Source organism: Mesoplodon mirus (assembly GCF_964341445.2).
Source record: "Mesoplodon mirus genome assembly, chromosome: 4".
Lineage (NCBI taxonomy): Eukaryota > Metazoa > Chordata > Mammalia > Artiodactyla > Ziphiidae > Mesoplodon > Mesoplodon mirus.
In genome coordinates, this window is record NC_138979.1 from 66,297,768 (window position 1) to 66,319,796 (window position 22,029).

The 22,029-nt window shown below is 38.4% G+C and overlaps 1 protein-coding gene across 9 annotated transcripts in view; it reads left to right on the forward strand.

Annotated features, from left to right (window-relative positions):
- SCAPER (S-phase cyclin A associated protein in the ER) overlaps positions 1–22,029 on the forward strand; it is a 496,989-nt gene that overhangs the window by 433,259 nt on the left and 41,701 nt on the right. For all 9 annotated transcript variants that reach the window (XM_082617344.1, XM_082617352.1, XM_082617349.1 and 6 more), the window contains one exon: positions 64–219. In XM_082617344.1, the coding sequence (XP_082473470.1) occupies positions 64–219 (156 nt within the window). The remainder of the gene's footprint in view (positions 1–63; positions 220–22,029) is intronic.

Here is a 22,029-nt window from a genome sequence, read left to right on the forward strand (position 1 = left end):
TTTGAAGGTGAAGATGTTGCCAGACTATGCAGATTCATAACACAAATTTCTCCCCACATCTAGCTACGTGGTGAACATTGGCCTGATCGACAAGCTTTGTGGCTGCTTCCTCTCGGTTCAAGGCCCAGTGGATGAGAATCCCAAAACAGCCACATTTCTGCAGCATGCCGCAGGGCTCTTACACGGAATGTGCACGCTGTGCTTTGCTGTCACCAGAAGGTAAGGCCTCTACTTGATGTCAGTCTGGAGTCAACTTTTGAAACATCTCTTGGATTTTGCTCATTTTGGAGTCATTTCATAGGGATGTACATGGTCATCTTGGGCTCTTTTCCTCTTTGTGCTATCTCTGTCCTTATTGGCTTCCCATATTGAGACTTGTCTAATATGTCTCATTTTCCCTGGCTACATGCTCCTGTCAGAGCCTATTTTTCTTGTTGGTGTCATAAACTTAACTATAATTTCTACAAGAGACCTTAGAAGTCATCCAGTTCCTCTTCCACTGAGATACAGAGTAATCAAGTGATTCTCCTTAAGTCAGCAAGTCAGTGACAAAGCCTAGACCAAATTGAGTCAGGCCTTCAGCGCAACACGGCACAGCTTCACAGTGCCCTGACCATCACATGCTTTCAGTTATAGCCTCCTAGGTTCTTTATTTTCCCCTTTGTCCTTCCAAGGTATCTCCATGAATTAGAGAAAGGAGCCATCCAAAAACAGTAGCCCCCTGACATCACATATGACCCATGGGCATCATTTTAGCCAGTGTGCCAGGGACTATGACTGGCCTGCTTGGCTCTTTAAACCCCCTCGCCCCACCCTGTGGACTGTCCTCAAAAACAGTAATTCTCTAAGAGAGACAGAGTAAACCGCCTCGTGTTCTTTTCTCTCCCCTCCTACCAAGTAAAAATCATTTGCAATAGTGACTCAGTGTTTCTGATAGAAATATGACATATCCCTCAGGCATATTAAGGATGTTCAGTAAAACAATTTTCTTACAATTAAATTCTAAACAGCACTGCATACAAATTATATATATATATATATATATATATATATATATCAGGGATTTGTCAAGAATAAAACTAATGATTTGAAACTAATAAAGTCTAGCTACTTAAAGAAATCTTATCCAGCCATATTCAATGTACACACAATGCTAATGTCTGTATTCAGAATATTTTAAAAGAGAATTTGTTTTCTGAAATGAACTTCCTCAACATTTGTTAGTCTGTTATGCATAGGACCCCCGACACCCACCTATTCTTCCTTATTCTTGCCTAGTCCCTCTACCCCGAGTCACATTTCTAGGAAGATTAAGACTGAGTGTCAAGGAAGCCAAGCACGGCCTGTAGTCAGTTTTCCACTTAGTCTGTTCCCTCTAGAAATGTAGCCAGAGCCTACCTTCCAGGGATTTGACGAGAACTCAGGAAGTGGTTATTTGTAGGTCTGTGACCTAAGTAAGTTCAGGTGGTCCCACACTGCCCAGAGGCTGGCAGCAGTAACAGGGCTCCATCCAGGGCATTGGCACCTGCCAGCTTAGAGGCTGCCATGCTGCCCAGCTAGCTCCTGTGCAGTAGCCAGGCCACTCCCTGGGAGGTATCCTCTCACTCAGGAGACCCTTCCAACACTCACTCTTTTGTATACACACCATTATAAACTGCCAGCGTCTCAAGTCTTTGTCACCTATACTCTTTCCTTGAATCCAGATGAATATCACACACATAAACATTTCCATATGTGGTTGTTGTATAGTTTGTGGGCTTTAGCTTTCACTTACACATGGATTCAGTCACTTGAAATCTGTGGAACTTGAAAGAAGTTTAAAGGTCATTAATAGCCACTCATTTTTATAGGGAAAGCAACTGAGCCAAACTAACTTGAATTAGGACCCAAGATTCCTCCCTTGGTGTTCCCTCCTACACACTTGACTTTATATTATTCAAAATATGGGAGCATACGTTTTGTTTCTTTGAAAATTTTCTCAATTACATATGTGGAAAACAGGATCCTCTTCTCTTTAATACACACAGTCATGTCCTTGTCTAGTAGACATTGACTGAACATCTGCCTTGGGCCAGAAACCAAGCTAAGTACTAAGGTTAGTGCCCTCAGGGAGCCCAGAGTCTGGTGTGGAGTCAGACTTGCAAATTAATAGCTACAACATAATAGCTGCAACAGAAGAGAATGTGCACAGAGAAGGAAGTAAAACACTTCCAAAGGAGGTCAAGAAGGGCTTCAATGGCCTAAATCTTAAAGGATCCAGGAAGACGAGTGGAGTAAAGAATTCATTTGGGAGGAAGGGCATAGTATGGGCACTGCATGATATAGTAGATGTTATTGGTGCCTGTGGCCTATCAGGAGGTCACCTACAAGTGGCTTCCTGTATTTCTCTGCCTGAGGATATTCACTGAACAAGTAGCTGTTTGCTAGAAGTGCCAGGGAGTTAACACCCCCAGGAGTGACTCTCCAACAATACATTGGTGGGTAATATCCCAGCTCCGCTAACCCTCAGTGAGACAATCCTGAGGTATGTTCTGTACAGTTTCTCAAAGGGGCCCAGTGGTAACCTGTTCATTAACACATACTTGATTGGCTTTTCTCCCTACCCTCTTTTCCTTCTCTACTTCCTCGCAAATAAACTACCAACACCCATATCTTTGTTTCAGGGACTGCTTTGGGGGCAACCCAAACCAAGAGTTATGGATATATAAGACATTGTCTCATGTTCAGTTTGATGTAGTTTACAATAGGGTGACTGTGAAGAGTGGCAGGAGATGAGGTATTCAGTGCGCTCCATACATGTTCAAATTTCTGTGATAGGATGATCACTCCTGAAAACTATAGAAATGACTGGAATGGCATGAGCCTAGAGGCAGAAGGAATAGTAAAAAGGCTCTTGAAATGTTGAGGTCCTGTGGAGACAGTAGAAATAGAGAGGAGCAGATACATTGAGGACACAGAATAAATGTAAGGGAAATGGCATAGAGCTGATAGTATGGGATATAAGAGGAAGTGAGGAGTCTGCAATGACTCCCAAGTTTCTGACTTGAAATTTTTGAGTGGTAGATGGTATAGTCTCCAAATTAGGGGATATACATGGTTTTCCATGATTCTAGACACGCCTAAGGATTATCCAGGCAGACCAAAGTGTGAGTGTGTATGTATGAAGTTTATATATAAAACCTTATTCTATATGTATATACACACACTCATAAAATGAAGCATAATTATTTCTATGTACATATACACCTGGATTTTAAATAAATCAATGATTAACCCTTAGTGGTTTTTAAGAATTCTTCATCTATTTTTTAACCCAATATAATTTCCTTCTCCAACCTCAGTTACTCTGCAAATTTCTATTGGTAGGCCTTGCTACAAAAGCAGGTTCGGGTGGTTTCCTGGCTTAATTTACCTAGGAAATTCTTAGCAGTATCAGTGTAAGCTGCTTCTCTGAGAGACAAGAAGAATGACCCCTGTCTGCTGTTCTTCCTCTCATCCTTCAATCTTCCAGCATTTCCTGAATACTGCCAAGCTACAGGAATACGGGGAGTTTTTCCTACATCTTCTGATTTGTTTACCTCTAATATTTACAGCCCATTTTGTGCTACAATACTTCCCATTTCTTTGTGGAAATTAATTTTTAAACTATAAGCTACAACGACCTGTTGAAAGCATTTTGTTGCATGTGTTAAATAGTCTCAGCACAAGGTCAAAGCCCTGTGTGGAGAGAAAGGTAGCTTGGTTGTTGTTATACTGGAGGAATTCACATAATTCCTGTTGGGGCTGCCAAGGGAAGCCAGCCAGAGCCTGAGCGCCGAGGAAGGCTTGTCCTCAAAGCCCTTCTGTGACCAACAGGAGTGAAAGACAAAGGGGGGCCAGAGAGACCTTCAAAAACTGCCTCTTGTGAACTGGCAGACCCTGAGATAATTATGTACACTAATTGATAGCGCAGGGCTTTGAGTAAACACTTTGCAGTCTGCCGGTGGCCGGCCTTTGTGATGGTGATTATAGCAGGTCTGCCTTTGCACTGCCCTCCTATTGTGCCCTTAATCTTCTAATTTTTACCTAGGTTTTCTGAAAGACAATTTGGGTGTCAGTATTTACACTGTTAATCTCTGCTTCAGCATGGGGGAGAAAAGTACTAACTGATGATTTTTGTACCAGGCTTGGTTTTGAACAGTAAGCTTGCATTTCTTTAAGTAAAACTTGAAATTGTGATCTTCTGGTGAAAGGATTGATTTTTATATTAGGATTACTCTACAATTTTAATATGCGAATTGTTCACAAGCTATAATTCTTAATCACTTCAACAAAATTCAACAATCTGTAATAGGACTTTCGGAAATGACTGTTTGGCCTTAACTGTTAGCAGTTTTCCATTCTTGGGCCTGCAAGAAATAAGGAAAAAAGGATAGTTTTCAAATCTCAGGGCAGTGACTCAACTGCCGTAATTGGCTGAGGCTCACTGAGTCCCCCTTAAGGTGCTGGCTCCTTAGCCAAACTAATAGGATCCGAGCAGTAATAAATGATTATAAATTGTAACCAACACAAAACCTTTCACTTAATCAGCAATCATTTCTAGATGCATAACTATGCAAAGTACTATAGCAAGAGGGCCAAGAAGTAGTGGATCCAAAGTGAAAGAGTTTACAGTCCTTATGACTGCACAGAAGAAAAAGAGGAGCTTGTAAAACTTAGTTAATTCTGATTGGTTGGAAAACACTATTCTGAAAGCTAGAATATTTTTAGAGAAAAAGAAATTTGTTATTATGTGTATTTGTGGGTTTTATTTTCGCATCTGTAAACTACACTAACAAAATGAGTTCTAGCCAAGGTCTCTGGAAACCTGTGTCATAAAAAGATAAGAATAATTTGTAATTTAGCCCATTAATTATGTGGATATAAATGAGTGCTTCTCAAGTGTTTAAGGGTGCTTGAAAACCATTTGTTCAAGCAAAGGTAAACTTTAACTCTGCCTGCCTGAATTATTCATTCATTCATTAGACAAATATTTATACAGTGCTTGCTCTGTGCCAGGCCCTGTGCTAGGCTTGGGAGAAAACAAAAATGACTAAGATGTTGATCGAGTCCTCAAGGACCTTGTAAGCTAGTAAAGAAGAGGTATATACAAATATCCATGGTATAAGGCAGAGAGTGATACAGAGGATAGAACATAAAACACAAAAAACACTTAGCATGCTGCCTGGCACATAGTAAATGCTTAATAAATATTGGATTAACACATCATCATTGATGGACTTCAGAGGAGGGAGAGATCGCTCTTAGTTGTAGGAATTAGCTGTTTTTTAGAGCAACTAAAATTTAATCTAGGCCTTGAAAGATAAAAAGGGTTGGAACATTTAGAGTTGAGAAAAACATAGATAAAGAAAATAGCATACGCAAAGACATCAAAGCAGAAAAAAACATGAAGAATGAACAGAGTACTTAATTTGGCTGGATTTTGAGATGTATGTAGTGGTGATTTTAGTGCCTACCAGGCTGTTATGATGTTCAAATGAGGTAATAAATATAAAACTACTGTGTGATGTATAAAACAATCTGCTGAATGTGGTGGTGGCAGTGGTGTCATTAAAAGCCTTTGGTCAGGGCAATGACATGCTAAAAACCATATTTGGGAGTTATCATGTGAAAGTGTATGAGAGAGGCTGTAGAAAGTGGGAAAGACCATTAACAGCATCTGGGCAAGAGGCAAAAGGAATGGAAAAGAAGAATCTTTTTAAATCCTCTCATAGTCTCTCTTTTTATGTATGGTATCACTGGTCTTTCGGGCATCAGGCTCCAGATGTCATCTCTTTCTCATCCGTCTTCCTTGTACCCCAGATCTAATGTGCTGTCACGTTCCATTGACTGGAAGGAACCTTAAAGTCACTTTAATCCAGTCTTCTGTTCAGATTTGTAGCTCTTCAATAACTTCTTTCAGTTTACATTTGAGTATCTTCATTGACAAGGAACTTATTATTTACCAGGGGAGCCTGTTCTGTCATTGATCAGTTTTAATGCTTTAAAAGCCTCTCCTTATACCAAGCTGTAATCCGTCTCCCTAATACTACCTACTAGTGCTAGTTCTATTTGCTCCTTGGCAACATATAGATTATTCTAACCCCACTCTTCTCCCTACACTTCTCCCGTCTCACCATACCACATATTCTCCTTTGCTTTCATTCTTGTTCCAGTTACTATGGTTGTGTAACAAATTACCCCAAAACTTAGTGACATAATATGACAACCTATTAATCTCGCAGATTCTGTATGTCAGGAATTCTATCAAGATACAGGAGAATGGCTCATCTTTGTTCCACAGTGTCTAGGCCTCAGTTGGAAGACTTGAAGGCTGGAGGTTGGAATCATCTGTGTGCTTGTTCACACATGACTGTAGTTCACGCTACCTGTCTGTTAGGGACCTTTCCATGTGGTCCCTCTGCACAGGCGAATTTGGGCTGCACAGCATGGTGGAGGTTCAAAGGAGGAGCATCCTGACAAGTGAGAGAGCTAGGTGGAAACCATGTCCCCTTTTATGACCTAGCCTCAGGAGTCATGCAGCATCCCCTCCACTGAATTCTGTTCAGCAAGGCAGCCACAGAGTCCCATTCACCTTCAAAGGGAGGAGAAGTAGACTCCCATCTCTTCATGGGCAATATAAAGGTTCTGGAAGAGCGTATTGTACCAGAAATATTGCTATGTTTATATTTGAAAAATAGAGTCTTCCACATTCCAACCTACCTTAGAGATAAATGTGTTCCCAGTATCTTGTTCTCATCTGTATTCTTTCCTCTCTGCAGTCTCATACTTGGTATTATCATTTCTCTTGGCATCTTTAGCCACTGTCCTCGGACAAAAGGCTTGCTGGTGTTGGGAGATGGGGAATGAAGTAAACATAATAAGACTAAGCAAGTGTAACTAAAGGAAGTAACATCTGTTGAACACTGTTTATGTGCCCCAGGCTAAGGGCTCCTCATGAGTTATCTCCCAGCAATCCTCACACTGTCCAAGGGAGCATAACGGCCTCTAGACTGATAAGGAAGAGTGATATTGTCCGAATCCTTCAGGTCTGGAAAGTGAGAAGAATACAGGAACAGGAACCTCTGGGCTGTCTCTATATTCACAATTGGGCAAATGCTAGTACAGAGATTTCTGAAAGATCTATCCCAGCTGGTAATAAAGTGGTAGTTGACTTGTAGGGACAGAAAGATGATCACTTCATTGCTGCAATTCAAACTGTGTGTCTACTGCGTGCTAGGTGAACACTATGCCAGAGAAAGCTGCCTGGGCCTTAGCCCACAGGGCCAGCATTTAGGGGCAGGACTTACTACTCCCAGAGGGGAGAGGGTGTGATGAAGGTAGTCTGCCAATATGCATGCAGGCTCACCAGACTTAGGATAGCAGAATATGTCTGGTGTACACTTGCAGTTGAACTCCCACTGGCTCTAGGACTTTGGGGGCCAGGATCTCAAGAGGAAAATCCTTTTGTACTGTTGCATTGAAGAGCCCAGGTTTGGGAGTCAGAAAAATGTGAATGCAGTTCCTGCTCTCCTAGCTCTGTGACCAGTGACAGATTCTTTAGCTTCTCAGTGCCTGTTTCCTCACATTATAAACATGAATTTGACAATTCTTCTTCACAGAGTTGGACAGGGTAGGGGCAAATGGGGGCTAACATGTCTGTCACCCTAACCTTCTGCCCAAGGTGCTTTTTTATATATATATTTATTATACCCCACCCTGTTCCAAAAAGATTTGAGATGGCTTACAGAAGTATATATGTCTTCTTATTTTTAAAAAATAGATGAAAAAAATTAGAATAAAAGAAAATAGGTAAGGAAAAGTAAATGAAGCCAGAAGCAAGTAAAGTTAAGGCATAAACCATATTCATAAACAAGACCCTGATAGACATTTCCTCTTGGAATTCCTACTGACAGTTTCTACCAGGAACTTATATTTAATGTCAGATTCTAAGCTCATTGGCTTTCATCCAAAGTTGGCTTTTCCTCCTGATTACCTTATTCTGCTCATGACTGTAGTAATATGAACAGATTTTAAGACCTCAAACTTTTATTATCTTTGACTTCTGTCTTTCAGAATCCAATCCAGTCCTATGCAATTAAATCAAAAATATGCTTGCCTCAGAAATATGAGATGGCTCCTGTTATTTATACCTATGACTTGATATTTGTCTACTTCTAATTCACTAGTTCCTTTGTCCTGTGTATATGTTTTGTGTCTTCAAATGAAAAGGTTTCCCTAAGGAGAGAGACTAAATATCCTAGCAGCTCCCCTTCAGGCACCTAGCACCAGGGTAGAAACAAAATAAGAAGTCGGTAAATAGCTATGACTGACAGCATTAGCAAATACTGGTGTGCACCATCAACCTATGCCAGGGCCCCATTTCCTGGGCTTACTCTTAGCATAGGAAGAAGAGGTGCCTATGTCTCACATTCTTTCTCCCCTAAGGTAAGAAGGAGATGTCCAAGGCCTTCATGCCTTTGGCATACCTTTCTGAGACCAGTTCTCTCTCTCTTCCTTCCATTGCTTTAGCAAATCTTTATTAGTTACTGTTTACTGAGCACTTGATATGTGCCAGACACTTGTTGAGGTATTAGGGATCCAGTGGTGAGCAAAATACTCGCTCTGTGGAGCTCACAGTCTAACAGGAGAAAAAGATGATAAACCAGTAAATGAATAAGATAATTTTAGCTAGTAATAGTGATATGAGAAAATAAAGCAGGGTAATATAGCAGAGTGATTTGGGTGAGTGGTCAGGGAAGGCCTCTGGGAAGATGACACTGAGCTAAGAAGGAGCCAACTCTGTAAAGATCGGAGGGAAGAGTATTCTAGTTGAGCAGAATAGGAAGTTGATGACTCCCAAATATCTGAAGTGGGTGTGTACCAGAAACGTAGAAGGCAGTGTGCTGGAATGTGATGAGCAAAAAAGTGCTAGGAGATGAAGGGCCAAGAGATCAGGACAGAGAGAGTGGAAGTTTGGGTTTTATTCTAAGTGTGATAGGAAGCCACTGGAGGATTTTAAGCAGGAGAGCAGCATGATCTGATTCCTTAAAAAGTAATGGATTTTTACTCTGTGTAGAATGGATTATAGGGGCAAGAGTGGAAGCAGGAAAGATTAATTAGGAAGGTACTGCATCACGCAGCCCAGATATGTCAGTTTTTTCCTCCCAGTTACTCACCTAGGAGAAGTAATTGCTTTCATTTGGCAACACAGCAGAGCCTCTGGCAGAGCTCCTTCAGCCTAACTGCCAAATACTAAAGATAAGAGAAGCCCAAAATATCAGCTGAACTAGCCAAAATCAGCACAGAGCCCTTTTGTGTTTTACAGTGATAATGAGAAAACTGAAGATAGGTCAGAAATGTCCCATCTGAGAAGCATTCTTGGACAACAGTCCTAGTCTGTAGTTCCAAGATCTAGGACCATATACTGTTGTCAGTCATCCAGAGCTGCCGTATTCTCACCTTTTGGACTCCTCCCTGCCCTTTCTCCATTCACCTTTGGTTGTCCTCAGACTGTCTTTATCTTCCACTTTCTTGGTCCTCCTTCCAGACCTCTGCCAGAGACCACAGTTTCTTCTTAGGGGCCTCACCCTTTACCTTCCATTCTCATTGGTGTCCTCTTGGTCTTCTTCTTTCTCAAGCATGTTCTAGGTTGCTGATCTCCAACAATAAGAATGTCTCTCTGTTTTCATCATCTATCACTTCTCTTCCCAGACAGGTTTCCTTCTCAAAAGTTCCTTTTTGAATTCAACTGAAACTAATAACCAGGTACTTTGGAAATCCTCCCAAATGATCAGCCAGCCTCACCCTACCTAATATTCTCACTATTTAATTTCCCCTATATTTTTCCTCTTCTCTAACCAAATATCCAGACTATCTTATAGTGCTTACACATGTATCTTTTCCACCTTGAGTTTTCTCTTGCTCTCATATCTCCACTAAGTCATCCTCATTCCCTTTAACAGGGCTCCAAATTAGATCTGCATTAAACAAGCTATTTTCTCCCTCTACTGTATATATAAAATATAGGGTGTGTGTGTGTGTGCATGTGTGTGTCTGTGTAGGAGACTATAATATTTGAAGTAGATTCACACCTGTTATAACACCCCAGAACTGAACAGAATCTTAGACATCATCCTGTCCATTGCCCAGCTGAGTTTTGAGTGCCCTCTGTGACTTCAGTGAATGTATTCCTCCACTGATTGCAGAATAGTTAAGAATGTAATACCTCACCAACAGCCCATTTAACTTTTGGGTGTTCTGATTGTTAGAAAATTTTCTGTAAGTTTATCTAATATGTGCTTTCGGGTAGCATCTCTCCTCTGGGGTCATAAATAACAGTGTAATACCTCTTTAGTTTGAAGATAACCTTTATATCCTCCAGTTCTGAAATAAATTTCCCAATACCTTCAAATGTACCTCAGGTGACACTGTTTCCACATAGTTTTACCACACAAGTCACTTTCCTTGGGAACTTTCTGATACATCAGTGTCCTGAATGTAGTGCCATACCCAGTGCTAGAACCAGTACTTCCAGAGTAGTTGTTCATTGCGGTGGATCAGGATAAACCTTTCTGGTTGTGTATGTTTTACTCCTGTTAGCTCAGTCAAAATTGAATTATATTCATGGGTAATCAAGCAAGACTGTTTCTTCATTTGAATGGATAGGAAGCTAATTTGCTTAGTCTTTTTCCCCCACTTATCATTGAAAGCTATATTCCAGTCCTCTGTCACTTACCTTCTTCCCATGCTAAACATATGCAGTTAGTTTTTAAATCTAAAAATAGGATTTAATAGTCATTTCTATAAATTTCATCCTTTTTTAGTCCTCACTTATTTTTAATTAAACTTTTTTATTTTTTACTTTCTCCTCCTTGAAACTATCTTCAGTTTGCTTCTAGGGCACCACACTTCCCTGCTTTTCCTCCTACCCCACTGGTTTCATTTTTCAGTTTCCTTTGATGATTTATTCTCATCTCCCCAACTTCTACACTTAGGAGTATCCGAAGGCTTAATTCTCAGACTAATCTATGTTCACTCACTAGATGAGCTGGCTTTAAATACCATCTGTGTGTTGATGACTCCCAAATATCTCAAGCCCAGATCACTCCTCTGAACTCAGACTTGTATATTTATTCATTTATTCAACAAATGTCTCTTGAGTGGTTACTCTATGTCAGATACTGTACTAATCCCTGGAGACAGACAAAATTCCCTACCCTTGGGAAGCTCATTTTATCCAACTTCTGATCCACTATCTTCACTTAGGTGTCTAATAGGCATCTTGAATTTAACGAGTTTAAAGCTGAACTCCTCATTTTCCTCCCCAGACCTGCTCTATCCACTGTCTTTCCCATTTCTGTAAATGGCAGCCACATTCGTTCAATTACTCAGGCAAAAAAACCACTGAGCCATTTTTTACTCCTCTTTTTCTCACCCCCACATTCATTCTATCAGGAAATCCTATTGGTTTTCCCTTCTGAATATTTTTCAGAATCCAGCCACTTCTTACCACATCCATGACTACCATCCTGGTTCATCCACCATGATCTCTCACTTGGATGATTGAAACAGTCTCTTAATTGGCCTCTCTGCTTCTGTCTTGGCTCTTCTAACAACTTTTCAACCAATTAGCTATAGTGATTATTTTTAAACCAAAGTTATATTATATCACCCCTTTGCTCAAAACCTTACAATGGCTTTCCATCTCATTCAGTAAAACCGTTATAATGTCCTTACAATGCTCTACAAGACCCTACCTGATCGTCTTCCTGTTTCCTCTCTGACCTCATCCCCCATTGTTCCTCCACTTTGCTTAACCAGCTGTAGCCACACTGGCCTTCTTGCTATTTCTTGAATATGTCATGCATGCTCCTGGCTCCAAGCCTTGGGACTTGCTGCTCCTCTGCCTAAAAACACCCTTGCCTCAGGTATCCACATGGCTTCTTTCCTCACTTTCTGTAGAATTCTGCTTAAATAGCACTTTAGAAAGGGTTTCCCCAACCACCCTATATAAAATAGCATCACACACACACACACAAACACACACACCCCTACATCTTCATTCCCTACCCATATCCCCTGCTCTTCTACAGTACTTAGCACACCTGACATACTATATATTACATGTGATACTTGTTTATTTGTTCATTGTATCTCATACACTAAAATGTAAGTTTTATTAGAAAGAGAACATAGATTTTACTGCTGAATCCCAGTGCCTAGAAAAGTGCTTTCACAGAGTAGGTCCTCAGTGAATATTTGTTGAATAAATGAATCATGAATGAATAGGCCCATGTGACAGAATAATGCCCCTCCTGAACATTCTACCCCAAAGCAAAATACACATTCTTCTCAAGTGTATATGGGACATTTTCCAGGATAGAATACCATGTTAGGCCACTAATTAAGTCTCAGTGGATTTTAAAAGGTAGACATCATACAAAATATCTTCTCTGACCATAATGGGATAAAGTAAGAAATCAATAATAGAAGTAAAACTAGAAAATTCACAGATTTGCAGAAATTAAACAAAACACTCTTAAACATTACATAATGATCAGGGATCAATCCAAGAAGAAGATATAACAATTGTAAATATATATGCACACAAGATAGATGCATCTAAAAACATAGAGCAAATATTAACAGACATAAAGGAAGAAATTGTCAGTAACACAATAATAGTAGGGGACTTTAACACCCCATTTATATCAATTGATGAATCATCCAGACAGAAAACCAATAAGGAAGCACTGGCCTTAAAATTAGACCAAATGGACTTAATAGACATATAAAGAAGATTCCATCCAAAAGCAGCAGAATACACATTCTTTTAAAGTGCACATGGAGCATTATCCAGGATAGATCACATCCTAGGCCACAAAACAAGTCTCAGTAAATTTAAGAAAATTGAAATCATATCAAGCATCATTTCCAACCACACCGCTGTGAGACTAGAAATCAACTACAAGAAAAAAAACTGCAAAAATTACACAGGTGAGGCTAGACAATGTGCTACTAAACAACCAATGGATCACTAAAGAAATCAAAGAAGAAATTTTAAAATACCTGGAGACAAATGAAAACAAAAACACAACAATTCAAAATCTATGGGACACAGCAAAAGCAGTTCTAAGAGGGAAGTTTATAGTGATACAAGCTTACCTCAGGAAACAAGAAAAATCTCAAACAAACAACCTATCCATACACCTAAAGGAACTACAAAAAGAACAAACAAAACCCAAAATTAGTAGAAAGAAAGAAATCACAAAGATAACAGCAGAAAAAAATGAAACAGGGTGTAAAAAAAAATAGAAAAAATCAGTGATACCAAGAGCTTGTTCTTTGAAGATAAACAAAATTGATAAACCTTTAGCCAGATACATCAAGGAAAAAAAAAAACAGAGCACAAATCAGTAAAATCAGAAATAAAAACAGAGAAGTTACAGCCAGCACCACAGAAATATAAAAGGTCATAAGAGATTACTACAAATGATTATATGGCAGTAAACTGGACAGAAGAAATGGACAAACTCCTAGATAGGTACTATCTTCCAAGACTGAACCAGGAAGAACTAGGAAATATGAACAGATCAATTACCAGTAATGAAATTGAATCAGGAATTTTAAAACCTCCCAAAAAACAAAAGTCCAGGACCAGACGGCTTCACAGGTGAATTCTACCAAACATTTAGAGAAGAGTTAACATCTATGCTCCTCAAACTTTCAGAAAGTTACAGAGGAAGGAATGCTTTTGAACTCATTCTACAAGGCCCACATCACCTTGATACCAAAACCAGACAAATATATCACAAGAAAAAGGAAATACAGGCCAGTAACACTGATGAACATAGATGCAAAGATCCTCAAAATATTAGCAAACCAAATCCAACAATACATTAAAAAGATCATAAACCATGTTCAAGTGGAAATTATCCAGGGAAGCACAGATGGTTCAGTATCCGCAAATCAATCAGTGTGATATACCACATTAACAAATTGAGGAATAAAAATCATATGATCATCTCAATAGATGCAGAAAAAACTTTTGACAAAATTCAACATTGATTTATGATAAAAATGCTCCACAAAGTGGGTGTAGAGGGAACATACCTCAACATAAAAAATGACCATATATGACAAACCCATAGTTAATTACATACTCAACAATGAAAAGCTGAAAGCATTTCCTCTAAGACCAGGAACAAGACAAGGATGCCCGGTCTCACCACTTTTATCCAACATAGTATTGGAAGTCCTAGGCACAGCAATCAGACAAGAAAAAGAAATGAAAGGAATCCAGATTGGTAAGGAAGAAGTAAAACTGTCACTGTCTGCAGATAATATGATACTATACATAGAAAATCTGAAAGACACCACCAAAAAACTACTACAGCTTATCAATGAATTCAGTCAAGTTTCAGGACACAAAATTAATATACAGAAATCTGTTGCATTTCTATACACAAACAACAAACTGTCAGAGAAATTAAGGAACAATCCAATTTACAATCACATCAAAAAATAAAATAAAATAAAATACCTAAGAATAAATCTAACTAAGGAGGTAAAAGACCTATACTCAGAAAACTCTAAGAAACTGATGAAAGAAATTGAAGATGACATAAACAGATGAAAAGATATATACCATGTTCATGGATTTGAAGACTTAATATTGTTAAAATGGCCATACTACCCAAGGCAATCTCCAGATTCAATGTAATCCCTATCAAAATGCCAATGGCATTTTTGACAGAGCTAGAGCAAATAATTTTAAAATTTCTATGGAAACACAAAAGACCCCAAATAGCCAAAACAATCTTAAGAAAGAAGAACAGAGCTGGAGGTATTATGCTCCCTGACTTCAGACCATGCTACCAAGTTGCAGTACTCAAAACAGTATGGTACTGGCACAAAAACAGACACATAGCTCAAGGAACAGAATAGGGAGCCCAGAAATCAACCCACACACTTATGGTTTCTGTGACAAAGGAGGCAAGAATATACAAGGGAGAAAAAACAGTCTCTTCAATAAATGGTGCTGGGGAAACTGGACAGTTACATGTAAAAGAATGAAATTAGAGCATTTTCTCACATGATACACAAAAATAAACTCAAAGTGGATTAAAGACCCAAATGTAAAACTGGAAACTGTCAAACTCCCAGGAGAAAACAAGTAGAATACTCTTTGACATAAATCCAGTATTTTGAGGGATCTGACTCCTAAGACAAAGGAAATAAAAACAAAAGTAAACAAATAGGACCTAATTAAACTTAAAAGCTTTTGCACAGCAAAGGAAACGATTGACAAAATGAAAAGACAACCTACTGAATAGGAGAAAATATTTACAAATGATGCAACCAACAAGGGGTTAATATCCAAAATATATAAACAGCTCATACAACTCAATATCAAAAAAAGAAACAAACAGCCCTATTAAAAAATGGGCAGGGGCTTCCCTGTTGACGCAATAGTTGAGAGTCCACCTGCCGATTCAGGGGACACAGGTTCATGCCCCGGTCCAGGAGGGTCCCACGTGCCGCAGAGCGGCTGGGCCTGTGAGCCATGGCCGCTGAGCCTGCGCGTCCGGAGCCTGTGCTCCGCAACGGGAGAGGCCACAACAGTGAGAGGCCCGCGTACCACAAAAAAACAAAAAAACAAAACAAAAAGGGCAGAAGACCCAAAAAGACATTTCTCTGAAGAAGACATACAGATGGCCAGTAGGCACATGAAAAGATGCTCATCATCGCTAATTATTAGAGAAATGCAAATCAAAACTACAATGGGGTACAACCTCACACCAGTCAGAATGGCCATCATTAAAGAGTCTACAAATAATAAATGCTAGAGAGAGTGTGGAGAAAAGGGAACCCTCTTACACTATTGGTGGGAATGTAAATTGGTACAATCACTGTGGAAAACAGTATGGAGTTTCCTCAAAAAACTAAAAATAGAGTTGCTGTATGATCCAGCAATCCCACTCCAGGGCATATACCCAGACGAAAATATAATTCAAAAAGATACATGCACCCCTATGTTCAGAGCAGCACTGTTTACAGTAGCCAAGACATGGAAACAACCTAAATGTCCATAAACAGATGAATGGATAAAGAAGATGTGGTATATATATATCCAAGGGACTATTACTCAGCCATAAAAAAGAATGAAATAATGCCATTTGCAGCAACATGGATGGACCTAGAGATTATCATGCTAAGTGAAGTAAGTCAGAAAGAGAAAAACAAATACCATATGATATTAATTATATGTGGAATCTAAAATACAACACAAGTGAACATATCTACAAAACAAAAACAGACTTACAGATAAAGAGAACAGATTTGTGGTTGCCAGGGGGAAGCAGGATGGGGAAGGGAAGTTAACTGGGAGTTTGGGATTAGCAGATACAAACTACTATATATAGGATGGATAAACAACAAGGTCCTACTGTATAGCACACGGAACTATATTCAGTATCCTGTGATAATCCATAATGGAAAAGAATATATATATATATATGTATATGTATATATATATGTATGTATATATAGCTGAATCACTTTTTTGTACAGCAGAAATTAAACACAGCATTGTAAATCAACTATACTTCAATAAAACTTTAAAAATCACAATGAGATAACACCTCACACCTGTCAGAATGACTATCATCAAAAACACCACAAATAACAAACGTTGGCAAGGATATGGAGAAAAGGAAACCCTTGTACACTGTTGGTATAATATAAATAGGTGTAGCCACTATGGAGAACAGTATGGAGGTTCCTCAAAAAACTAACAGTAGAACTACCATATGATGCAGTAATTCTACTCCTGGGTGTATATCCAAAGAAAATGAAAACACTAATTTGAAAAGATACATGCACCCCAGTGTTCATAGCCACATTATTTACAGTAGCCAAGATATGGAAGTAACCTAAGTGTCCATCAACAGATGAATGGAAAAAGGAGATGCATACACACATACACTCAATGGAATACTACTTGGCCATAAAAAGAATAAAATTTTGCCATTTGCAGCAACATGACTGGACCTGGAGATATTATGCTTAGTGAAATAAATGACACAGAGAAAGACAAATACTGTGTGTTATCACTTGTATGTGGAATCTAAAAAATAAAACAAACTAATGAATATAACAAAACAGAAATAGACTCACAGATATAGAGAACAAACTAGTGATTACCAGTGTAGAGAGGGAAGTGGGGAAGGGCAATGTAGAGGTAGGGGATTAAGAGGTACAAACTACTATTTATAAAATAAACTACAAGGATATATTGTACAGCACAAGGAATATAGCCAATATTTTATAATAACTTTAAATGGAGTATAATCTATAAAAATTTCAATCACTACATTGTACACTTGAAACTAATATAATTGTAAGTCAGCTATACCCCAATAAAAAATAAAATAAACAAAAAACTCATGGGACAGTAAAAGCACTGTTAAGGGGAAAGTGTATAGCTATAAGTGCTTACACTAAAGAAACTAGAAATATCTCAAATCAGAAAATTAACTAGGGACTTCCCTGGTGGTGCAGTGGTTAAGAATCTGCCTACCAATGCAGGGGTCATGGGTTGGAGCCCTGATCTGGGAAGATCCCACATGCTGTGGAGCAGTTAAGCCTGTGCACCACAACTACTGAGCCTGTGCTCGAGAGCCCACGAGCCACAACTACTGAACCCCACACGCCTAGAGTTCATGCTCCACAACAAGAGAAGCCACCGCAGTGAGAAGCCCGTGCACTGCAATGAAGAGTAGCCCCCGCTTGCCACAACTAGAGAAAGCCTGTGTGCAGCAACGAAGACCCAACGCAGCCAAAAATTAATTAATTAATTAATCTAAAAAAAAACAACAACTATACAACTTAAGGAACTAGAAAAAAAGAACAGACTAAACCCAAGGCTAGCAAAAGGAAGGAAATAAGATTATGGTGGAGATCAATTAAGTTAGGAATAAAATAACAGTAGAGATAATAAGTGAAACCAAAAGTTGGTTCTTTGAGAAGATCAATAGAATTGACAAACCTTCAGCTGGAAAACAAGAGTGAGAACTCTGAAATTACTAAAATCAGAAATGAAAATGGGGTGCTTACTTTGACAGCGCATATACCAAAATTAGAATGATACAAAGATTAGCGTGGTCCCTGCACAGAGATGACACTCAGATTCTTGAAGTGTTTTGTTTTTTTATAGTTGTAGTACAGTATTGTATATTGAAATTATAAGAGAGTAGATTTTAAGCATTCTACTGAAAAAAAAAAGTTAACTATATGAGGTAATGGATGTTTTAACTTGATGATAGGAATAATTTTACAATGTATATCAAATCATCATGTTTTACACACACTGAATGTTACAATTTTATTTGTCAGTTATACTTCGGTAAAGTTGGGTGGGGGGAGAAATGAAAATGGGACGTTGCTACCAATTCTACAGAAATAAAAAGGACTATACGAGAGTACTATTAACAACGTATGCCAACAAATTGAATAATTTAGATGAAATGGACAAATTCCTAGAAACACAATACCTACCAAGACTAAATCACAAAGAAATAGAAAATCTGAAGAGACCTGTAACTAATAAGGGGACTGAAGCAGTAATCAGAAGTCTCCAAAGGAAAGCCCTGGACCTGATGGCTTCAGTGGTGAATTGTACCCAACATTTAAAGAACTAACACTAGTCTTTCTCAAACTTTTCCAAAAAATTGAAGAGGAGAGAATACTTTCTAACATGAAACCAGCATTATCCTGATTCTGAAGCCAGACAAAGACACCACAAGGAGAAAATTCCAGACTGATATTCCTTACGAACATTGATTTAAAGATCCTCAACAAAACACTACCAAACCAAGCTCAGCAGCATGTTTAAAGGATTATACACCATGACCAAGTGGGATTTGTTCCTGGAGTGCAAGAATGGTTCCACATATGAACATCAATCAATTTAATAGACCACATTAACAGAATGAAGGGGGAAGAAAACACGATCATCTCAATTTATACAGAAAAGCATCTGATAAATTTCAACACCCTTTCATGATAAAAACACTCAACAAATTAGGAATAGAAAGAAACTACCTTCACATAATAAAAGCCATATGTGAAAAGCCCACAAGGAACATCATACTCAAGGATGGAAGAAGGAAAGCTTTTCCTCTAACATCAGGACAAGGCAAGGATGCCCACTTCTGCCACTTCTACTCAACATAGTACTGAAAGTTGTAGCCAAAGCAATTAGGTGAGGAAAAGAAAAAGAAAAAGGCATCTAAATTGGAAGGAGTAAAATTTTCTCTGTTTGAAAATGATATTATATGTAGAAACCACTAATGATTCCACACAAAAAAGCTGTTAAAACTAATAAATGAATTCAATAAAGTAACAGAATACAAAGTCAACTCACAAAAATTAGTTGCATTTATATACACTATATACTATGAACAATCTGGAAAGGAAATTATGAAAATTCCATTTATAATAGCATCAAAAACAATAAAATACTTAGGAATTAAACAAGAAGATGAAAGACTTATACAATGAAAAGTATAAAACATTGCCAAAAGAAATCAAAGAAGACATAAATTAGAAACACATCCCATGACCATGGATTATAAAACAATATTGTTAAGATGTCATTACTATGCAAAGCAATCTATAAATCTATACATTCCTTGCACTCCCTATCTAAATCCCAAAGGCTTTTTTTTTTTTGCAGAAATAGTAAATCCCATCTTAAAATTCATATGGTATCTCAAGGGACCCCAAATAACCAAAACAATCTTGAAAGAGAAGAACAAAGGGGGAGGACTCACACTTCTGATTTCAAAATTTACTACAAAGCTACAGTAATCAAAACAGTGTGGTACTGGCATAAAGACAGACATATATAACAATGGAATAGGATAGAGAGCACAGACTTAAACTCTTGTATTTATAGTCAAATGATTTTTGACAGGGGTGCTAAGACCATTGAATGGGAAAGGACAGTCTCTTCAACAAATGGTGCTGGAGAAACTGGATATCCATCAGCAAAAGAATGAAGCTGGACACTTATCTAACACCATAACTTAAGATGGATCAGAGACGTAAATGTAAGACCTAAAACAATTAAACTCCTAGGAGAAAACACAGGGCAAAAGCTTCCTGACATTGGATTTAGCAATGATTTCTTTGGATGTGACACCAGAGGCCCAGGCAATAAAAGAAAAAGTAGACAAATGGACTGCATGAAAAGTTTTTTGATTTGTGCATCAAAATATAATATCAACAGAGTAAAGAAACAACCCAGAGAATGGGAGATAATATTTGCAAGTCATATATCTGATAAGGGGTTAATATCCAGGAACTATGGAAAACTCCTAAAACACAACAACAAAATAACCAATTAAAAAATGGGCAAAGGACTTGAATTCCAAAGAAGAAATACAAATTGGTCAATAAGCACATGAAAAGATGCTCACTGTCATTGATAGGGAAATGCAAATCAAAACTACAATGAGATATCACCTCACACCCATTAGGATGGCTACTATTTAAAAAAAAAAAAAGAAAATACCAAGGTTTGGTGAGGATATGGAGAAATTAGAACCCTTGTGCATTGTTATTGGGAATGTAAAATGGTATAGCTGCTGTGGAAAATGTTATGGCAATTCCTGAAAAAATTAAAAATAGAATTATCATATGATTGAGAAATTCTACTTCTGGATATATATCCAAAAGAATTGAAAACAGGGTTTTGAAGACATGTTTATACACCCATGTTCATGGCAGCATTATTCACAGTAGCTAACACGGAAGCAACCCAAGTGTCCATCAGCGGATGATGGATAAACAAAATGTGATATACACATATAATGGAATATTATTCAGCCTTGAAAAGGAAGGAAGTTCTGCCATATGCTACAACATGAATGAAACTTGAGGACATTATGCTAAGTGAAATAAGCCAGTCACAAAAAGACAAATACTATATCATGATTCCACATATATGACATACTTAGATTAGTCAGAATCATGGAGACAGAAAGTAGAATAGTGGTTGCCAGGGGGAGGAAGGAATAGGGAGTTATTGTTTAATGAGTATAGAGTTTCAGTTTTACATGATGAAAGAGTTATGGAGATAGTGGGTAGTGATGGTTGTACAACATTATGAACAAATCTAATACCATTGAATTGTAAACTTAAAAATAGGTAAGATGGTAAATTTTATGTGTATTTTACCACAATAAAAAAAATTAGGGGTGGGGGGAGATAATGCCCTGCCAAAGATATCTGTATCCTAATCCTTAGAGCCTATAAATGTGTTACCTAACATGGCAAAAGGAGTTTTGCAGAAATGGTTAAGGATCTTGAGATGGAGAGAGTAGCCTGGATTATCCAGGTGGACCCAATGTAATCTCAAAGGGAAGCAGGAAAGTCAGTGTTAGAGAGGGATTTGAAGGTGCTATGCTGCTGGCTTTGAAGATGGAAGAAGGGGCCAGGAGCCAAAGAGCAACCATACTCTAGAAGTTGTAAATGGCAAGGAAATAAATTCTCCCCTTCAGCCTCCAGAAGGAACACAGCTCTGGTAACACCTTGATTTTAGCTTAGTGAGACATTTTGGATTTCTGACCCCCAGAACTTTAAGAGAATAAATTTGTGTTGTTTTGAACAACTAGCTTGTGATCATTTATTCCAGCAGCAATAGGAAACTGATGCACACGCCTGCCACTATTAGACTGTAACCTTCTATAGGACAGGGGTCTGGTCTTCCTTGATTTTGTAATACATCACAGGTCACTGTTGCTGGAGCACAGGTACTTTGGCTTTTTCAATAGAGAATATATGACAGATAATCGTGTCCCTTTTGCTCACCACAAAGCCTGATAAATGATGATATTACTAGATGCAGGTCAGCTTTCTAAGACTGTCCCAGTACATCAGAGCCCACAGCTGGAATAACTCTGTAAGACATAATTCACTTCTTGAACAGTGAAGTTCACATTC